This window comes from Ursus arctos, unplaced genomic scaffold (genome assembly GCF_023065955.2).
Source record: "Ursus arctos isolate Adak ecotype North America unplaced genomic scaffold, UrsArc2.0 scaffold_37, whole genome shotgun sequence".
Lineage (NCBI taxonomy): Eukaryota > Metazoa > Chordata > Mammalia > Carnivora > Ursidae > Ursus > Ursus arctos.
Window position 1 is genome coordinate 5,602,624 of NW_026623053.1, and position 21,474 is coordinate 5,624,097.

Sequence of the window (21,474 nt, forward strand, 5' to 3'; positions counted from 1 at the left end):
GGCATGGGTGGAGCCAAACTCAAATGTTTCTTAGCAACCATCCAGTTCCCATCGATTGGCTAACCTCTCCGAGAGTGGAAGCGTCCTAAGGCGGCCGCCCATTGCTCTCTCATTGGCTAGGTGACACGCGGAAGGCGGAGAACGCGGGCAAAGAACCAGCGAGGACTCTCCGGCCCAACTCCTGGCTCCAGGTGACTAGGCCAACGCCGTGGGCGGAGCCAACGAGGAGGTACAATTGACTTCCTTGCTACTCTCTATTCCTGATTTCCTCAGAAGGTCACGTGTCCTGCTTAGCCACGACAGCCTCGGGGAGAGCACCTGCATTTGTTTCACGTCAGGAAGGATGTTGTACCCCATTCTGAGCGCGATGTCTACACAGCCCTCCCAACTATCTCCTGCCCTCAGTGCTTGGGCCCCGGGAAACACAAGTCTTGCCACATATTTATTTGTCTTCTTTCACGCTCTTATGGCCATTGCCTGGTCCCACAGCCACACACCTCCCATTGCAAAAGTAAAGTTGTAAGTTTCTCAGGTGACTCCTTGGGTGCAGCAATACTCAGATCTCTAACCAGAAAGAGAAGGACCTGATGCTCACTCACGTTCCAAGGGCTTCCAGAATCCCCATACTTTAGTTGCCCAATATATCAGCTGCCAGAAACATAGCTGGTTAGAACATCGAGAGAGCCAGAGTCGGAGGACCTGTGTTCCAGTCTTGATTTGAATACTAACATTAAACCTTTGTGTCAGTTTCAAATTCTTCCTCTGTAAAATGGAGAATTGGGACTCACTACTTCGAACACTAACCATGTGACTTTATTCAAACAAAACAGATGGATTCTTGCTGGAGATGCCTGCATGGCTTCCAGTTTCCCTCCCAAGACGTAGCTGGCAGCGCAGTAGCTCAGGAACGTGGAAGGGAAGCTGGCTTCATTCACTACTCCCGTCTGTCTCCACTGGGCCAATCTTTTCTCCCCAGAGAAAAGCCTAATCACAGGTCTCAATGGACAAGACCTCTTTACAGCTGGTCAGAAAGACCTACACCGAGGAGTCCAAGAGTGACCATTAAGGTTCCTAAATAGGAAACAAAGTGAGGACACTTTGGGTCTTGGATAAAGGCATAGATCTGAATATGCCTAGATTTAAGTAAGGTGTGGGAAAGCAGAGGCACAGGGCAGCAGGGTTGGAGCAGGAAAAGGCTGTAACTTCACTTTATTTGTATTTCCTCCCACACAAAACCATCATAACAGGAACAGAGATGGGCAGGGAAAGGGCTGGAAATGTGTTCAGTCCACGTTCTCAGGGCTATTCCAGGGAGCGCTTGAGGCCAAGTGCCTGTCGGAGTAGCTTCGATCCAGCACTAATTCCTCCCACCCTGGCCTGAGGTCTTCACAGATTGGTGGCTTGAGCCCTGCAATCAATTCTCATCCTTTGCCCACCTTGGTGTAAGGCAGGAAAGCAGACTGAAATGCTCCACGCCGGTGGGCAAAGGGAATCACAGCCCACAGATGTACTGCACTTTCTGTGCCACAGGAGCAGAACCGGAAGCTGCTTCCAAGGCTCTGAACACTTGCGGGCAGGGCTAGAGGCCGATGGTGTATGAGCGGCCTGTGGGGTTGTGAATAGCAGAACAGACTGGTGCTGTCACAGCCCACTCATACCACACCTTCTTGGAATTGCTGCATCGCCAGAAACGCACACAGATGGTCTGGCCTTCACGTACCGTAATGGGCTGCTGCAAGAAGAAAGACAGGGAGGTTCAGGGTAGAGCTAATGAACTGTATGTGGCAATGTACTCCTGAGCTAAGCGTGGAGAGAAAAGGATAAAACGTGATGTTCCAACCCTCTCGAAGTTTGCTGGAAGTCTTTCAGAATGAATAATCAGAACCGAACCGTCAGCCATTGAACAGATAATCAAAGTGTGACGAGTGCCGTGAATGTGCAGAGAACATGCGCTGAAGAGCACCTATGAGAGCGAGTGTGCACCTAGTCCTGGTGGTCAGGGAAAGCTATCGGACAAGAGGAATGTTTAAGGGGACATGGGAGGTAAGTTAGCTGGCTGAAGAGATGAACAAAGAACTTTCCAGACAAAGGAGAAAGGTGTGAAAGCCTGAAGCAGGAAAGAAGACAGGGTATTAGAATCATGAGCACTGAGTAATGTACAGATTTGTGGAATCATTATGCTGTACACATGAAACTAATACAACACAGTGAATTATACTTCAATTAAAAAAAAAAAAGGTCCATAGGGCTGACGCAATGTAATCAAGGAGACAGTCGCTGAAAAGACAAGCTAAAACTAGATCACACCAAGTCTTACAATGTTAAATCTTTATCCTGAGGGCAGTAAGAAGTCATTGAAGGGTTTTTTTGTTTTGTTTTGTTTTTTTAAGATGTATTTATTTATTTGAGAGAGAAAGAGTGTATGTGCACAAACAGGAGGGACAGGGTGAGGGAGAGAGAATCCCAAGCATCCTCCATGCTTAGTGCGGAGCCCAACACCCACATTGGGCTCAATCTTAGGACCCCCAAATCACAACCTGAGCCAGAAGCAAGAGTCAGACACTTAACTGACTGCGCCACCCAGGCAGCCTGAAGTTGGTGAAGGGTATTAAGCGTGACAGAGATATAATCGGATTTGGGTTTTTAAAAGATGACTCTTGCTCAAGGTAGAGACTGGACAGAAGAGCAGACAGAGGAGATGTGGGGAAGCCAAGCAGAAGGGCACTGAAGACATCTCAACACCTACAAGAGGGATCCAAGAGCATGTGGGGGCAGTAGAACACGGGTCACAGTCAAGCAGCAACTTGAGAGTAGAGGAGGGGCAGAACACCAATGGCAAAAGTTATTCCTTAACCCACTGAGTGTTAAAGGTGATTCCTACCTTAATGGGGAAGAGGATGGGAAACCATGAGAACATCCCAGGAGAGTGAGTCTCTGGACGGATACCTGTGTGAAAAAAATAAGGAAAAAAACTGAGGTCTCTGTGACTCTACTTTTTACCTGGATTGAGGGGAGTGTCTTCTGTGAACAGAGAAATAAGTAATCAAAGACCTACATTCACAGATTCCTGGGCTCCCTGTGACTCTTAAGTGAAACATGTTCATAAGCTGCCCAGATAACACACTCATCCCGCCATCCACTGCCCCAGACACTCACTCAGGGTGATGTCTTGGTAAAGCACAGTCTCAAAGTAGCCTGCAAAGCCGTGTAGCACTGTGTTCACCTCCACGGGAAACTCCAAGGTGCAGTAGCGGTTGTTGTCAATCATAGGATCTGTTAGGGAAGAGATGTGTGGATGACAAGGGACCAGAAGCTCTAGACAACCTGGTAAAGCAAGAGCAAGAACTAACCAGGAAAGCTTAGAGAGAGCAGACCCAGGATAGCAAGAGAAGAAACCAAAAGGTAAGCTCTCACCCATCCAGTCAGAGGACAGCCACGCAGGAACCCACCTCTATTGGGATGGCTGAAGGTGAAACAGGGCTGGGGTGCAGAGAGCTGGTGGAAGTTGTGTAGCCGAACCACATAAGGCATCTCAAACTGGGCCTGTCCCGAGAGACCGAGCAAGAGCTGGAGCAGATAGTCAAGACATACCCACTCTCCCAGGGAAAGAAGCCTGAGCCTCCAGGACACAGAAAAGGATAAAAACATTTTCACTTCAACCACTTGCCCACATCCCCATCTCGTTCCCCTCTTCATCTTCTCCAGTGGAAGAAAACAGTCGATGCAATATAGGGGGGAAAAAAAAAGAGGACTAAAGAGAATAGAGTTCTCCAGAAGAGAGTGGCTTTTTACCTCAGGGTCTCGATCCTTTTCCCGACAGGCTCGGACCTCATTATACAGCTTAGAGGAGGAGATGGGAGCCAGAAAGGAGGTGTACTCCCCAGGGATGCTCACACCGTCATCTGCAGAGCAGGAGGGTCAGATAAGTTCCCAAGGCATGAGGATGGTGTGTCTGACTAACTGAAGGTTCAAACCTCCAACAAACATCAAAACAGACCAGGCAGGGGCACCTGGCTGGCTCAGCTGGTGGAGCGTGCAACTCTTGATCTCAGGGTTGTGAGTTCAAGCCCCATGTTGGGCGTGGGGCCTACTTAAAATAAAAATTAAAACAAAACAAAACCACCCCAAAAACAGACCCAGGCTGCTCCATGTTGTCACATTTCCAGGCCAACCTACTCCCAACTCCTGTCAAGGGAGATTTGAATTCTAGGTTAACTTACAAGAATAAAACTGGAAAGAACTTAAGATATTCTAATCTAGTGGTTCTTCTGTGGAGTCATAAAAACCCTTTGAGATCTGGATAAAAGCTAAGCCCAAGGTACATCTCATGTCAGTGCTGGGAATCCACAGACCTCAGACTGAAAATCTCTGCTCCAGTCCACACCTTTCAATTTACAGATGGGAATGCTAAGGTTCAGAAAGATTACTTCATGTGCTAAGGGCATTGACCCAGATCCAACCTTGCAACCTCTTCCACGGCTACTGCCCACCCAACCCCCCCCCCCCAACCTGCCGCAGCCTTCCTAGCTGATAATCCATTCCCCCTACTCAGTACAACACAGCCTGGAAGCACCTTTTAGGAAGTGTTGGGCTCCATCCAGGCACTCAGGTGATAGTTCGTTGTCAGCAAAGGAGCCCAGAAGCTCACTGACGATGATGTCTGCTTTCTCTGGAGCCACCCATTCCCGCATGTCCGATGAGACTACTGTCACCTGGCTTCCCCATTCTTCAAACTGCCAGTTCTCTAGCCTAAGATAAGGATAATGCAAGTGAGGACACTGATAAGAGAAACTGGCACTGGAGACAAACTTCCCAGCATGGAGGTTGCTACTCACGTCACCACAGCATTTGGGTTCTTCTCCACAGCGTACAGCTTTATCCGCCGGTCAGCCTGCTTGGCTGCCCGCAGGGAAGCGTTCACCAGGGGACCCCGGCCTGCTCCCAGCACCATTAGCACCCTAAGAAAGAAAGGGGAAGGGTCAAGCTGACTCAGCAGATAAAGAATTGGTATGCAAATCTCTGGGATTGTGGGGAAGAGCACTCACTGGACATTGGTGTCCTTCTCTTCATCTGGCACTCGATCTAATAGACATTTATAGATGGCCTGGGGAAGGAGCGAGAGAAGAACTCTGACTATAATCCCATCTACCCAGGTCATCCCGGCCCTATACCTGACCCGGACCCACACTATACCTGCTGATATTGAGAGTATTTGATGGGGTCCTTTTCAAACACTTCGTATGTCTGAGATTCCAGATTGTCCATCAGTGGCTGATGAATGAGAGGAAAAAGGCAAAGTTAGCTCGCCAGTTTCTGGCAGGGGCAATGTATCAGAATACCAAAACCTTTCCCACTGCCTCCTGAGCTTTGGTAGGATTTTATGGCACCTACCACCGGAGACACTTTCCCATAGCTCCCTCCTCTCAGTGCACTCCAGACCCACCTGGAGTGGGGACTGCAGATAGTCTTCATAGCCCTTGGCAAAGAGTTCGTAGGCATTGGGTGGAGGGCGGTTCTGGCTCAAGTATTCCAGGTACTGGAGGTAAGAGCAGAACTCCTTCTCTGAGTGGTGGTTGGTGCCCGTGATGATGAACTGCACTTCCAACTGTGAGAGAGGTCAGACCATCAGACGCAGCCCTCCAACCAAGATTCTGCGATACTGTTATGGTTTATGGCCTAGCGTAAGAGCCCTAGCATAAAATAAGGCCTGGACCAGCAGTCTTCCCGTTTAACAAATCCCTCCAGGGATCCACAAAACAGCATGAGGCCTCGATAAACTCATAAAGCCCTCCTATGTCCTTCCTGTGACATAAAGCATCATCGTGGCTCAAACAGCCCTGTGGATCCTCGCTGTAACATCTTAAATGAAACCTGAAAAGTTCTCATGAGATCTGGTTCCTTTTGAAATGTTTCTGGGAACTCCTACTGCCATTTGATTCTTTGTTCTCAAGCCTTCCAACTTTGCTGAAACTGCTCTCCAGAAACCAAAGAGGAAAAGAATCAGCCCCACGGGAAAAAAAGCATCACACGTATGTGAGTAAGGCAAGAGGATTAGCTGGAGTACCTTTGAAACCCTACACCCACCTTGAGGAGCCGAAAGATCAGCCTCTGGTGCATCTTAGAAAGAACAGGAAATCCCTTCTTATTGGTCAGGAAAATGCTGGTGGGGAGAATGGCTGCTTTGATGGGTTCCCCAAGCCAACGATCAATGACATGATTAGATGGAAGGTCAGCCCCAATTTCAAGAGCTACACAAAGGAAAAGAAAGACCAGTTACCTACTGCTAGGCAAGACGGCTTTCCTTCGTGCTTTTTTGTGCAAGATCTGTTTACTCCCTCAGAGCAAAGCAACTGAGGCAGAGAGAGCAGCAAAACTGCCCAGCAGCCAAGTATACATGAAACTCCTGATTCTTTTTTCTTAATTGTATCCAGCTTTACTAAAGATACTTTTCATAAACAATCACGTATTTCAGGCAGAAGGTGGGCAGACAATCCTCAACAGTATACAACTACTTTCAAACTCCCTCGGTAGACTATGAAAATCAGAGAGCTACTATAAAACCCAGTGAAGCCTTCATGTGATGCTCTGAACAGGGAAAGTTCAGAGTGAGCATTGACAGTTCACATTTAGCATGCTGTTTAACAACTTTTCACAAGCCGACGCTGACTTTCAGGAAATCAAATGAAAATGGCAGAATTTTCAATCTGAAGATCCACCAAGCTAAAAAAGGAACTCTTTTGAGGGATGCCATCTCCATGGTGACACTGCAAAGTCCATATTGCCTGACATACTGGGTGTTTTGGGGTCAGGTTCCAACAGGTCCCTGGGCTTAAGGGAGTCAAGTCTATGCTGAAGACAGAGAGGGAGAAGAGGATGTAAAAAATGAATTTTAATTTTTCCACACCAGAAGACATCTTTGCCAAGGTGGCTAATGTGTGTCAACATCAAGGAATCCCTCCTCCTGGGAACCAAAGGAAGTTTCTCAAAACTATAAGGGAAAGGTGTCCCCGCCCCCGGTATTAATCTAGCTTCAGAGATCTTCTATTAGTGACATATGCCCTTCCCCCAAAACAACAATGAAGTGTTCTGTGTGCTAACAATATAGCTTTAAAAAAAAGTAAAATAAATTTCTGCATTTTTATGAACATTGATAAAATATTTCAAACTGTAAAGTCACCAGAAGTACAGTTATCAAAAATGTACACACTTCACTTGGCATCTCTGAAACTCCTCATTCTTATTCACAGGAGGTCAGAGAAGGGAAAACTATCTCTGGACCCTTGTGGACTTACCCACTGCAATCCTCTTGCTATAGTCACACAAGGTCCGGAAGTTGTGCCACCTGTCCAGGGTCAAATACAGAAAAATACAGTTAAATATATATGGCCCACCAATCACCATAGCTGGAGGAGACCACCCTATAGGCTTTACCGTGTACTTCCCCTCCCCCTCCCCTTTGCCCTGGTACAGCAGGAAAGCAGACATACCACATCCATGTCTTCTCCTCGCCACTATACTCCTCTGTGTGTGTACTTGGTGCATTCTCAATGATATCATCTCTCAGGTCCTCTGGAGCCACCAAGGGTACCCGCATCCAGAACTGAACATGAACAAGCACGCTATTTAGAATTCTATTTTGAACTCATTGGGTCCAGAAAGTTTCCTTCAATTATCTTGATCCAGATCTCAAGTTAATCCTTTTATGTTTTTCCCAACTTGTGATTATATGTACACGTCTTCATATCTTGTATATAATCCTTATGTAAATATCAGCCCTGTTCTTTATTGCAACTCTAAGTTTCTAGAAATAATTGTACATTCTGTATGTTTTCTACCCCTCTGCTTACTACTTTTAGATGGTGGTAGGCAGTACTGACATTTCAGTTCTGCCAAATGCACCCTTTACTGAATGGCTAGGAACAAGAAAGTACCTAGCACAGCCTGACTACCATAATATGCAGCAGGAAATGAAGCCCTCAGCCATACCATGGATGAATGGTGGCCAGTGTGGATGTGATTGGTCAAAACTCTGGCCAAGTTTGTGTTATCTTCCTGATTTAGGGGCAGCAGGAAAGCTGGAAGACCCAAATATGCCCCAAAATTCAGCTCCTGTAACATGGCCTGCAGTGGAGATAAGAGGAAAAGGTTAAGAGCTAGCAACCCAAATAGCTTTAATTGCATTATATTAGATTTACTAAGTTATGGGAGGAAAATACTGCTCTCTACACCCAGCCAGGTTATGGACCTGATCTCTAGAAAAATCCAGTGGAGAGGTCAAACAGTCTTACCGCCTCAGAGTTCCTGCGGATCTTCTCCACTTTTGAGTCTGGACGAATCCATGGAGAAAGCTTTCCCACAATTAGCGTATTCCAGTCTGCACTCCCCCCATCCAAGAAAGACAAAGACTAAATGAGGTTCAGCACTTTACTTGTTCAATTTCTAGTTCTTAACAGGGAATAGAGAGTAGAGATGAGAGACAAAGACTTTTTCTATCACAGATGTGGGAAAGCCTGATGCAGAAAAGACTAAGGCTTTTTAGCAGGTAAGCAAGGAGAAAGTTATCTATGTCCCAGGACTAACCAACATATCCAAGTCAGGAAAGGAAGAGAATGAGGGCACTGTTAAAGCAGAAGTTGTTACTGCCTCTAATAATTAAGGAGCATATGGGATGGTCCCTACCCCTTCCTGACAGCAGTAGGTCTGATCGTGTCTGGGGGCCCGGCCGATTCTTAGCAGGTTCCTGAGTGAACTCCCTCTTGAAACGCGGGTGGAAGACAGGCATGCAGAGGAAATCAAACCTACAACCGCGACAGACCCAGAATCGTCATGTAAAGAGAGCAGCAGTGCCCAAAGATCCAAGCAACTGGATTAGACTATCTCAATTCTGCACAACCCTTTCAGCTGCCATCAGTCACCCGACTGGACTGCTGAGTTCAGCCCACCTTGGGGCCTATCACTTCCGCTGCACTGTGCCTCAGTTTCTCCCCAAAATACAGGCATGGAAAAGGAGAAAAGATAAAAACACACGCCAAGTGGATTTTCTACTCTACTGTCACCGGTTTTCCAAGACTGTCACATCCAGATTTGCCCCAGTACCGCCCAGGCCTTCCCCCTCAAGGTTTATCTCGTCTCTCCCTAACCCTCTAACACTCCCCCCCAACTCCACTCTTAAAACTATAATTCCGCTCTCCGGGGCCCTGAAGGTCTGTAGTCCCCTTTTTGAGTTTACCTGACAACTCCCCTGTCTTTGGGGCTCAGTGACCATACGCCCCAGCAAGTTTTTGTTTGTTTTTTTGGTTTCTCCCCCCCCCCCCACGCTCCAGGGCCTAAGGCTTCTCCATCCTCCCCCAAGGAGTAATGGTTTCTCCCGCCCTATCTTACCCACTCCGACCCCCTCACCCCTGCCTCTCAGGGGATGACTAGTCTGTCCCTCTTCGTCCCCGAGTTCGGAGCCCGCATTCCGCTTGCGGAGGTCTGGGCCCTCACCCCTGCTTGGCCACAGCCCCCAAAGTGTCAGCTATTTCGGGGACGCAGTTCAGGTCCCTCCCGCTGGACACGCGGCTCCCACCGGCACCTCCGACCGCCATCGTCGCCATCTTTTCCCTCGCGCTGTCCACGCCGGGATTCCTTGATATTAGCAGCCAATCACAAAGCCAGAAAAAAGCCCCCGGAAGGCGGGATGAGTCGTCTTAACAACCAGAGCGTCTTCCACTGCTTCAGAGCTGGAGGCGGAGGGGTGGGGAGTGGCTCTTCCCGCCAATCCGCGGGCTGCACAGTGACGTACGACGTGGCTCCGGAAGATCCGCCAATCTCAGGGTCTGGTTCTTGACGAACTTCAATCTCCCAGAATGCTTCGTGCATTCATAGACCTCCGTTAAGAGACTACACATCCCATGAAACCCTGCAGTATAAGCTTGAAGTATTATTACTGGGCCCACTGCAATTGTCTCAGGGCCAGTGGCGCAATGGATAACGCGTCTGACTACGGATCAGAAGATTCCAGGTTCGACTCCTGGCTGGCTCGGTGGGACGGAGGTTTCTTTATTGCTATACAGTCTTAAGCAGCAGCTTTTAAGTCTCCCTTCTCCTCCTTACACTTTCAGAAATTTCCTTGTTACGTTTTCACGAGTTCAGCTTTCACCTCTTATTTTGAGTTCTGCAGCCATCTCATGTCAGCTTTTTCCGTTAACTAATTCAGAGATGGTTCTTGTGTCACTGCTTGGGTCCCTCTAAACCCTGAGAAAACCGGGTTAATGGCTGGTGCTCTTAAAATGGGCCTTAGTATATTACAAATAGATTGTGGCAACTCAGCCGCTAATTCCTCATGATTCTGTATCTCAAACACAAAAGGTAAATAAACACACACATACACACCACATTCATTCATAGTGAGGCATTACAGTGCAGAGGAGTCATGAACTGCCTGGCGGAGGCCTGGGAAAATATCTTCATTCTTGTTAGAGGGACGGAACGAAAGGAGAGAAATGAAGCAAGGAAAGACAGGGAAGAGAACGGGAATACCTGAAGGCAGGGAGCCCAGAGGTGTTGAGGACCTGGCAGCGGAGATGGAAAGGAGCACACAGCACAAAAGGCCCAAAGAAGGAGGCGTCGACAGAACTTAGGGATTGCCTGGCAGGGAGCCGTAAGAAAGAGGAATCTGGGTTCTGGCCTCTGTGAATGAAACAAGAAAGAAATGGGTTTAGGGAGAATGAGAGTTCGGGTTTGGAAATGCTGAATTAATTGGACGCCTAGGGGGCGCTGTGTAATAGAGAGTTGGGTGAAGGGTGAGGTGAACCAGACAAGATTTGGAGATGGCCAGAAGAGAAATAGGGACAGAAGCCACGAGATTGAATGAGATCATCCTGGCCCGTCGGGGACAAAGTCCTCGGAAACCTGGTAAGGGTGTGGATAGGATAAGCTCTAAAGAGCCCTGGGTGCAAAGTAGTGCTCCAGAGGGATGAAAGTCCAAAAGCCAAACAACTTAAAATGCCTATGAAGCCTAGAGGGGTTGGAAGAGCTTTTGTCCCACCTTAGTCTTCATTTGTTTCTTGCAGATATTACTACAACAACAACAACAACAACAACTACTACTACCAGGTTTTTGTTTTTTAAGATTTTATTTATTCATTTGTCAGAGAACACAAGTAGGAGGAGTGTCAGGCAGGGCGAGAAGCAGGCTCCCCCCTGAGCAGGAAGCCTGATGCAGGACTTGATCCCAAGATCTCCGGATCATGACAGGAACCAAAGGCAGACATGCAACCAACTAAGCCACTCAGGCATCCCTAGGCTTTATTTCTTTTCTCTCTTTCTTTCTTTCTTTCTTTCTTTCTTTCTTTCTTTCTTTCTTTTTTTAAGATTTTATTTATTTACTTGACAGAGAGAGAGAGACAGCGAGAGAGGGAACATAAGCCGGGGGAGTGGGAGAGAGAGAAGCAGGCTTCCTGCTGAGCAGGGAGCCTGATGCAGGGCTTGATCCCACGACCCTGAGCCAAAGGCAGACGATTAATGACTGAGCCACCCCGGTGCACCCCTAGGCTTTATTTATTTATTTATTTACTTACTTACTTACTTACTTACTTATTTATTATTGTATTTATTTGACACAGAGAGACAGCCAGCGAGAGAGGGAACACAAGCAGGGGGAGTGGGAGAGGAAGAAGCAGGCTCATAGCAGAGGAGCCTGATGTGGGGCTCGATCCCATAACGCCGGGATCACGCCCTGAGCCGAAGGCAGACGCTTAACAACTGAGCTACCCAGGTGCCCCTATTTCTTAAAACAGTTTTAGATTTACACAAAAGTTGGGCAGATAGTACAGTAAGTTCCCAAATGCCTTCCCACAGATTTCTCTGTTATTAACATCTGAACATATATGGTACATTTATTACCATTCGTGGACCAATGCCGATACATTATTATGAACTGAAGTCCATAGTTTATTCAGATTTTCTTAGTGTTAACCTCTTTCTGTTCCAAGATCCTATCTATGATACCATATTACATACAGTTGTCATGTCTCCTGGGCTCCTTGGGGCTGTGTCAAGTTTCTCAGTTATTCCTCATTTTTAATGGCTTTGATAGCTTTGAGAAGCACTGGTCAGGCACACTATAGATGCCCCTCTACTGGAATTTGTCTGATTGTTTTCTCATGATTAGACTGCGATTATGGGTTTGGGGAGGAAGATCACAGAGATAAAGTGTCGGTCCCATACTATCATATCATTAATATCATCAACATAATTTATGACTGTTGATGTTGACCTTTATCACCTGGCAAAAGTGGTGTTTATCAGGTTCCTCTACTGTAAAATTACACTCTCCCCACCTCCTTCCATCCCGTGCTCATTGGAAGGAAGTCACCGTGTGCGTCCTACACTTAAGGAGTAGGGAGTTATGCTGACCCTCCTTTAGGGCGGAGTGTCAACAATATTTATTTGGAATTCTTTCCTGCGGCTCTTAGGAGTAGGTGGTTGTCCACAGGAAGTGGGTGAGTGCTCTACCAACATTCGAAGAGGTAAAAAAGAGTTTTGAGCAGGACTGCTTGTTCTCTGCCCCAGCTGTGCCCAACCAAAGTCTACATTCAGAGAAGACTTATTAGATGTTTCTTCTTCAGAAGCTAATTATCTGGGTTGTGGACCATCTGTGCTCCTGGCATCTTCCTCCTGATGTCAAGCTGGTGGCTGCTCTGTTGGTTGTTAACTAACCCATCCATGGGTAAGGGGGAGGGAGGAATATCTATGAAACAGTAATGTCAGTTTTGCCATCGGTTAACATAATTTTCAAGAGAACTTGTGCAAAACGAGCCTGGAATTTCTGACTGGCCTTAAAATAACTTCACATGGGCTGAATTTCATTTGTCCGGGATGTCTTTGTTTTTTCATTCAAAATGGCCTCAGCTCTGTGGCAAACATGGTGCTGAACAGTCCCCAGTAATTCCGCACCACATTGCTCCCCGCCTTTCCAACAGCACTTTCCTGTGACTTCTAAAAACAGCAGCTACTGTGGGTCTGCCTATAGGAGCCGGAGAGAAGCAGAAGCGAAGGAGTGAAAAAGAAACGGAGCTCCTTGGAAAGGACTTGGCCGGAAGCATAAAGTCAGAGTTGGTGAAGTCTGTCTTCTGTTTGGCCTCCGTCTGCTCTGCCCTCCGCGCTGAACTCTTGTGCTCAGAAGCATGTAAGTCGCTGATGGAAGGCCTACTGAACGCAACCCTTTGCTGGGATGAAAAGGTAGGGCGATGGTAGGACAGGGGCAAATACTCTGGGTGAGAAATAATGGTACTTTCTCCAACAGGAGCCAGAGACCAACAGGAAGAACCTTGGCAACTTTTCTGGAAAGGAAGGAGTATCCTCTCGCAGATGATTCTCCCCTTGCCCCTCTACCCCTCCCCTCACATTCCTCACCTCCAGGCCCAGTTCTTTAACCGGATCCTGTTTTTGTGACCTTGTTTAAACACCTCCAGCCCATTGTAAACACTCCCTTCGTCCCTGGTGCTCGGCTCCTCGCTCAGCACTTGCCTCCCTCCCCAGCGCCCCTTCACTCACCTCTGTGCCTGCCCAGCCAGCTAGACTCTTCAACACCAAAATAATGGCCCGTTTGACCCTCCTACCGCTCCAGATTGCTTCTGTACAATCAAGGCCGTCCTGCAGCTACCAAAGTGGCAGAGTCACTGAGGCAAAATAATCGCTGCTGATTTGCATTCTCTTCCTTGTCAGCTCTATTATACAGTGTTTATCTGTCAGAGTGAATAGAAAGTAGAAACTGTTCTGGAACACAGAAAAAGATGGAAAACTACCCGATTTGTTTACGAAGCTGAATATCAAAACCTGTCAGAAGTAGCATTCCCCCCCCCAAAAAAAACCCTATAGACCAATCTCCCTTATGACTGTAAATGTAAAAATCCTAAAATATTTAAGATTAACACATAAAAGTCAGCAGTATATTAACATAATAATTACATACTACAACCAATTCGGGTTTAATCTTGGGACTTAAGACAGGATTAGGTATTAGGAAATTTATTTATATAAAAGGTCAAAAATAAACCAAACAAGAAAAACATCTGATCATCTTTAATAGTCGCCAAAGAAAACATGGCCAGTCAATTCCATGTGCTATAAGCACTCCTAGTAGTCTTAATAGTCTTCATATATAAACACGTGTGTGTGTGTGTGTCTGTGTATTTACATGAAGTCAACAATTTATGTAAAAACAAGAATGTCTAGCTTCATCACTGTGTTATTAACTATTATTCTGAAGTATCAAACACAATAGGCTGGAAATTTTTAAAAAAGGGTTATAACTTTTGGAAAGAGAGAGACAAATTTATCACTGTTTGCAGATGATAGGATTGTATACATAGAGAATCTATGAGGATCAGTTTTAAAATGATGAGAATTAATAATAGAATTCAGAAAAGTCACTTGATACAAGACAAATACCATACAAATCTGTAGCCTTTTAAATGCTGAGAATAACCAGTCAGAAGACATAATTAATACAAATATCCCAATAATGTGATCATTAAGATCATGGACTGTGGAGCCAGATGGTTAAAGCTCCGTTCATCCACTTACTAACGACATGACCATAACCTCTCTGGCCTCAGTTTCCTCGTCCATAAAATGGGAATATAAATAATAGTTCTTATCTCATAAAGCTGTGAGAAGGATTAGTTAAGTTTAAATTAGTTAAAAATAGAAAAACATTGAGAACCTACCCTGCACATAATAAGCCTTCAATACTGCGATTAGTTTTTTCCTCATTCACAATGCTAACAATAATGCCGCTATGAAATACTTAGCTGGAACCTTCCTGCAAAATGTGGGGAACCTGTATAAAGAAAATTACAAAGTTTTGCTGAGAGATACAATGAAAGACAGGAAGAAATGGAGAGACAAGCCGTGTTCTGTAAAAAAAAAAAAAAAAAGAATCTTATAAAGATGTCAATTCTTACCAAATTAATTTCTCGCTTTTACAACATTCAATCACGACTCTAATGGAATCTTTTGTTACTTGATAAAATGATTCTACTATTCATCTGCAATAAAAATCAGACAAGAAGAGCAAAGAAAATCCAAAAAAAAGAGGAGAAAGGAGAAGGAACTGACTCTGTATTTTAAGCCCTTTTCCTTAAACCCTCTATGAAATAAGCAGTATATAAATAAATAAAGGGCTACAATGTGCCGTTGGTGTAAGAATAGAGAGAATAAAAGAGCTAAACCAGTAGCCCAGGAACAGACCAGTTATATGTGTATACATGTTTGTGATTAAATATATGATTTAATTTGTAATAATAAAACCAGCGAACACCTCCTGAGCCCTTCTTTCATGACCGGTTCTGTGAAAAGCGCTGTACATTCGCAAGAACCCTGTGAGGTAGGAGGTACTTCTCTCTTCGTCTTAGAAAGATAAAGTAAGGGGCGCCTGGGTGGCACAGCGGTTAAGCGTCTGCCTTCGGCTCAGGGCGTGATCCTGGAGTTCTGGGATCGAGCCCCACATCAGGCTCCTCCACTATGAGCCTGCTTCTTCCTCTCCCATTCCCCCTGCTTGTGTTCCCTCTCTCGCTGGCTGTCTCTATCTCTGCCGAATAAATAAATAAAATCTTAAAAAAAAAAAGAAAGATAAAGTGAGTTGCCCCCCCTAAGAAGGGGTTCAGATGGGGTGCAAACTTAGGTCAACTGACTCCAGAGCCTTTGATCTTAACCTTAAGGCATATCATCTATAATTTTCCTTCTAGAAAGTTATCCTAGACAATCTTCACAAACTAGGACAAAGATTAATTAAGAGAAATGCTTAGTGTAGCATTTTTTTTTATGATTACGAAGAATGTAAAACAACAAGTTGGATATCCTATAGGGGTATGGTTAAATAAATCATCCATGCAATGAAAGCTTAAGCAGCCATTAAAATCAATGTAGCCAGAGAAAATTTAATAACATGGAGGGGCGCTCAATGATATGCTCTTCTGTGACACCGATTACAAACTGTACATACAGAATGACTTTGATATGTGGGGGGGAAAATGGTATTTTCCAACTTTTCTGTAATAAACATGTTTGACATTTTTAAAAATGAGTATAAAACCTGTGCCCTCCCCCTGGGTTTTCAGCTTGTTTGTATCCTTCTTTCCGTTGCAGACCCCTTCCCTCTCTCCAGGTCCCTCATGCTGTCCTGTCTTCAGCAGTCACTGTCACCTCAGAGCATCAGTGTAATAGCCCTCCTACACAGACGATTATTTGTTCAGTCCTATCTCATGCCAGGCACTTTAAATATATTCTCTCACTTAATCCTCAGGACATAATCTGCTGGCGGAGGAATTACTGATGCACCCATTCTGTAGATGAGGAGACTGAGGTTAAGTATCTTGAACAAAGTTATGCTTCGGTTAAGTGGAGGAGCCAGAATGAGAATCCAGTTCTTCTGATTCCCAACTCACTGCTTTTCTTTTTACCTTTCCCAAAATGTGGTCCAAGGACCTTGGGGCTCCCCTGAGGCCCTTTTCAGGAGGTGTCTGAGGATCTCCTACACGTCTGTGTGAGGCCAGGTTTTCTTTACTCAACCAAAGCCACATACCACCACAGAAAGAAGATACGGGAATTCACTTGTCTTTTATTGAACCAGATATCAAGGAGATTTACAAAAATATAAAACAATGTTACTCTTGTTCATTAAATTTTGTTTGTTTTTGAAAATGTACTTTTTAATTAAAATGTATTATTGGGGCGCCTGGGTGGCTCAGTCGGTTAAGTGTCTGCCTTCGGCTCAGGTCATGATCCCAGGGTGCTGGGATCGAGTCCTGTATCAGTCTCCCTGCTCAGCAGGGAGTCCGCTTCACCCTCTCCCTTTACCCCTCCCCCTTGCTCGTGCTCTCTCTCTCAAATAAACTCTTTAAAAAAGGTATCATTTAGGGGCGCCTGGGTGTCTCAGTTGTTAAGTGTCTGCCTTTGGCTCAGAGTGTGATCCCAGAGTCCTGGGATCGAGTCCTGGGATCGAGTCCTGGGATCAAGCCCCACATCAGGCTTCTCCGCTATGAGCCTGCTTCTTCCTCTCCCACTCCCCCTGCTTGTGTTCCCTCTCTCGCTGGCTGTCTCTATCTCTGTCAAATAAATAAATAAAATCTTAAAAAAGTGTCATTTATGTTAACATGCAATGGGCTTATTTTTTTAATGAATTAATAAACATTCTTTAAATTTTTCTCAGTTTTAATTTTTTTCATTGGGAAAATATTCAGTTTACTCAGTTTATTGTGAATGTCTGGAATATCAGATACATCATTTCAATACGTAAATATCCAATCACATTTCAAGGTCCAACTTAGATCACCCGAATATTTTCTTTGCTTTTCTCTAACAATGACAATAAGACCCTTCTATATTTTATTAGTTTCTTTAGTTTTTAAAATAGTTTTTTAAGTGATGTTCAAGTAAACTTCAAGTCATTATCTTCGACTTTTTCTGAATAAAAAGTTTCTGTTGCTAAGACATAGGCTTAAAATTCATATACTTGATATTACCAAATGAAATTTTATCTGTTGTAGGAAGAAGGAAATCAAGTTTCAATGAATACTAGAAAACCGTTCAACCCTTACTCATTATTTCCTGCCTCTTCCCCTCTGACACGATACAGAAAGTTCTTTTGGTTCTATGTCTGCCACCAGGGACTAAGTACTGCTTTCACAAAGTTGAAATCTAATCAAGATCATATTCAAGAAGATTTTATTTATTTGAGAGAAAGAGAGAGGAGCAGGAGTGGGGCAGAAGGAGGGGCAGAAGCAGACTCCCCACTAATATGGGGCTCAATTTCAGGACCCTGAGATCATGACCTGAGCTGAGGGCAGATGCCCAACCGCCTGAGCCACCCAGGCGCCCCAAGATCATACTTAAAGATCAAAGCAGTTGTGACTTATTCGAACTTGGATACTACATGACTCCATCTTGACAAAGGGTTACATTCAAGAAACTCCATGCTCAATGGAACTGAATAATTTTTTTTGATCGCCTTTAGAAAAATACTGTTGATATTCTCTCCATTTTGATTTTTAATAAAATATCTACAGATAAAACTTACATAAACAAAAGCTCTTTGGAGTCCTTCAAAATGTTGAGAGTAGAGGAGTCCTGACACCAGAAAGATTGAGAACACTTGGTTTATAAGCAGCTGCCCTCCAAGAGATTCTGATGTTATAGATAGGACTAAACATACCTCCCTGAGCTCCCAAGGGCAGTGACCCTCTCAAGGGTAAACTGTTCCAGTGCACCCTTCCTCACTACTTTAAAAAGAGATCAGGTGGTTTTGGCTGGGTTCCCTATCCATCGTCCTCCATCCCCATCAGAGCCCTGATGTAGTCCTGGAAGAACCACCAGGCGAAATGGGTGGTGTCTGCTTTCTGTTCTCCATCGCCACGCACAGTGCTGTCTTCAGAAAGGCAGAGGCATGAGGGTGGGGAAGGAGTTGAGAAGAAATAAGTGTCAGGGTGACCTTCTATTTTTCCTTATGCCAGAAGAGGCCTGGGGCAGGAGTTAGCAAACTCTGGCAGTTGGCATCCTGCCTGTTTTTTGCAAATAAAGTTTTATCGGAATACAACCATACCCATTCAAAATAGATAAATAAACAAACGTACCTCCCAATGTTGTGATGAAAACTCAAGCACCTCGCATCGCAAGCCCCTTAAAGAAGTTGTGACAAAGCTGTGGGGATTTAAATGGTAGACCTTTTCTACCTGGAACGACAATGGGGAAGCAGAGCTTGAGGTGGGCCTCAGAGATGATAGAATTTTATGAGTCAAGAGTTCTGCCAGGTAGATAGAACTGTAACAAGCACAGGAAAGCATGAAAGGGTGAGGAAGCCCAAGCAAGGGGGTGGTGGAGGGTGACTAGTGAGTGTAAATGGGGGGGAAGGTTGGAAAGTGGAGTTTCATCCTGAGGACTTGAATTCACAGCTAAGCCACGTGGACTATCTTTGGAGAAATAACAAAACGAAGTAAAAATTACAAAAGACTTATGAAAAGTAAATTAGAATCGTCATAAAAATTGGCCCAGCAGAGGTGAATGAGAGGAGGGACAGTTAGGACAATTGGCAAGGCCCAAAATGAGGACCTGAGTGGGATGGGGCAGTGGCAGCAGAAAGGTGCCCATTGATCTCCTGGGGTGGCAGGAGGACACTGGCAAGGTCTTCAGGATCTGGCCCCAGCTTTGTAGTCCCAGAGCCTCTATTTGCCAGTAGTCCCCTGTGCCTCCAACTCACCGCAAACTCACTGCATTGCCGGTGTACTTGGGAGGACGGCGCTTTCTAGTGGCAGGGATATTCATCTGCTCTATGGGGGCATCCTCTTCCCAGAGTCAGAGATAAGCAGCTCAGTAACCATGATGTTGCTTGGAAGATATCTACTTGGACCTAAGGTATCAGAGGGTCTCAGGACAGCAGGTTCTGGAACCAGATTGTATGGGTTCATGCCAGGCGTCTTCAAGTTACAAGCTTTGTGACATTGCACCAGTTACCCCATCTCTCCACACCTTAGTTTCCCGATTTGTAAAGTGGGGGTGGTAACGGTACTCACCTTAGAAGTTTGATGTGATAATTGAATGATTTACTACAAGCAAAGTACTTAGAAATCATATCTGGCACCTAATAAGGTTTCAAAGCTCTTGTTTCATGAAGAGAGCTTGCAATCAGGTCTTGTTCCTGCCCCCGGTGTAGCCTCTCTCTCCAGTAGCCTAACTTATATCCCCAGTTCAGTGTCTCTTTCAAACAGGTTTAGAGCTGAGTGTGATGGCGAGTTTACGTGTGTCAACTTGGCTAGCCTATAGTACCCAGTTATTTTTTTTTTAAATAAAGTTTTTATTTATTTATTTGAGAAGGGAGGGACAGAGGGAGAGGGACAAGTAGACTCCCCACTGGGCAAGGAGGCTGACATGGGGCTCCATGTCAGGACCCCAAGATCATGACCTGAGCCAAAGTCAGACACTTAACCAACTGAAGCACCCAGGTGCCCCAGTACCCAGTTATTTAAACGCTAAACTAGGTGCTGCAGTGAAGATGTTCTGTAGCTATGGTAGACATCTATAGTCAGCTGACTTTAAGTACAGTACCCTTGATAATGCAAAAGGGTCTCATCCAATCAGTTTAAGACCTTTTTTCTTTGTAATTTTATTTTTTTAAGTAAACCCTACCCCTAACATGGGGGTCCCCAACAAGACCCTGAGATCGAGAGTTGCATGCTCTACCGACTGAGCCTGCCAGGGACCCCAGTTTAAGGCCTTTAGAGCAAAAACTGAGGTTTCCCACTGAAGAAGAAATTCTGCCTCAAGACAGCAAGCATCATTTCTGCCTGAGTGGCCTGCCTACAGCCCGCCCTACAAATTTCAGAATTACCAGCCCAACAATCACATGAGCCAATTCCTTAAAATAAATAGCATTTTATATAATAAATAGAAAAATATAATTACTAATATAATATAATATAAAATATAATATAATATAATATAATATAATATAATATAATATAATATAATATAATAAATATAAAATTCATAGGTTCTGTTTCTCTGGAGAACCCTGACCTTGCTCTTTGGATAACCCTTTTCTAAATTCTAGGCTGATTGTTTACTTTTGATTATACGTTCTTTCTTCAGCCAGGCTTAGTACATTTAGGTCTCTCTAAAATTCAGTTGTCTTTTTCTAGACCAGGAAAGCCACTTAGGCTAGACCTTAGCCACTTGAATACAAACCACTTTTCACAGTAAATTATTTCTACAATTATGTCTATTTTCAGTTGACTCCTATATTTTCACTGTCTCAAGATATAAGGAGACCTACCAGTTCCTTTAACAAAATCTGGCCCAGGTCCTTCAAGATGGGTAATGTGGAGAGATTGTTCAGGGGTGAGGGACCCCACAGAGAGGCTGGACCTCCGAGATTCCCCTCTCTTGGGGGGGGGGGGGAGCATCAGGCTGGCCTCTAGGGGGCGCTGGATTTCCTCTGTGCTTTCCGAGGAAGACTACAGGGTCGCCGCCCCAGAGACCCGGATAGTCACCCTTCATGGAGAACCTTGAGGGGACCGGTTTTGTTTGTCCAAGAGCCCCAGAGTTTCCTTACGGAGAACAATCCTATCCCAAGCTCTGGAGGGGATTTATTTTGTATCTCATTATAGAGGAAGAATCAGCAAGACTGGGTTCCTGGTCAGATGGGGTAAATGACAAGCGAAGAGAGAGAGAGAGAGATGCCCGTGAAAGAAAGGAGAGGCAGTAAATGTAAATCTTTTCTGAAAAGTGTCAAGGGGAGCGAGGGCAACTGAAGTCCAAGACGCTAACCTTCAGCTCTCACTGCCACCCAGCCCCTCCGCTGGCCCTCTTCCCCTTCCCACCGATTCCACAACAGCCAACAGCTCCCACGAAGGGCGCCGCCCGCGACCCTGCCGTCTCCAGTCACCGCGAGGAATGAAAGGACCAAGACAAACCGCTGTAGCGCCCCCTTTGCGC

General features: G+C 45.3%; 1 protein-coding gene, 1 long non-coding RNA gene and 1 other non-coding gene across 5 annotated transcripts; 1 reads left to right on the forward strand and 2 right to left on the reverse strand.

Annotated features, from left to right (window-relative positions):
- Nucleotides 1-1,180: 1,180 nt before the first annotated feature.
- On the reverse strand, nt 1,181-9,736 carry PRMT5 (protein arginine methyltransferase 5). 2 transcript variants are annotated; one of them, XM_026486482.4, is made up of 17 exons: nt 9,487-9,736; nt 8,680-8,798; nt 8,289-8,374; nt 7,987-8,121; nt 7,488-7,600; nt 7,293-7,342; nt 6,085-6,248; nt 5,444-5,605; nt 5,194-5,271; nt 5,046-5,104; nt 4,836-4,958; nt 4,574-4,749; nt 3,793-3,902; nt 3,450-3,543; nt 3,157-3,273; nt 2,882-2,946; nt 1,181-1,732 (listed from the first exon to the last, which is right to left on the reverse strand). In XM_026486482.4, exons 1-17 carry the CDS (start codon nt 9,594-9,596, stop codon nt 1,580-1,582), a joined length of 1,914 nt encoding a protein of 637 aa, XP_026342267.1. In that variant the 5' UTR covers nt 9,597-9,736; the 3' UTR covers nt 1,181-1,579. The 2 variants fall into 2 exon arrangements, with proteins under 2 accessions (XP_026342267.1, XP_026342268.1); XM_026486483.4 differs by lacking the exon at nt 8,680-8,798 and having other exon boundaries at nt 9,487-9,574.
- Nucleotides 9,737-9,951: 215 nt separating this feature from the next.
- TRNAR-ACG (transfer RNA arginine (anticodon ACG)) lies at nt 9,952-10,024 on the forward strand. Its single transcript has one exon. It is a non-coding gene; the product is annotated as a tRNA-Arg (tRNA).
- Nucleotides 10,025-11,565: 1,541 nt separating this feature from the next.
- LOC130542555 (uncharacterized) lies at nt 11,566-20,340 on the reverse strand. 2 transcript variants are annotated; one of them, XR_008957200.1, is made up of 3 exons: nt 18,618-20,340; nt 14,715-14,827; nt 11,566-13,730 (listed from the first exon to the last, which is right to left on the reverse strand). It is a non-coding gene; the product is annotated as an uncharacterized LOC130542555 (long non-coding RNA). The 2 variants fall into 2 exon arrangements; XR_008957201.1 differs by having other exon boundaries at nt 11,566-14,827.
- Nucleotides 20,341-21,474: the final 1,134 nt, after the last annotated feature.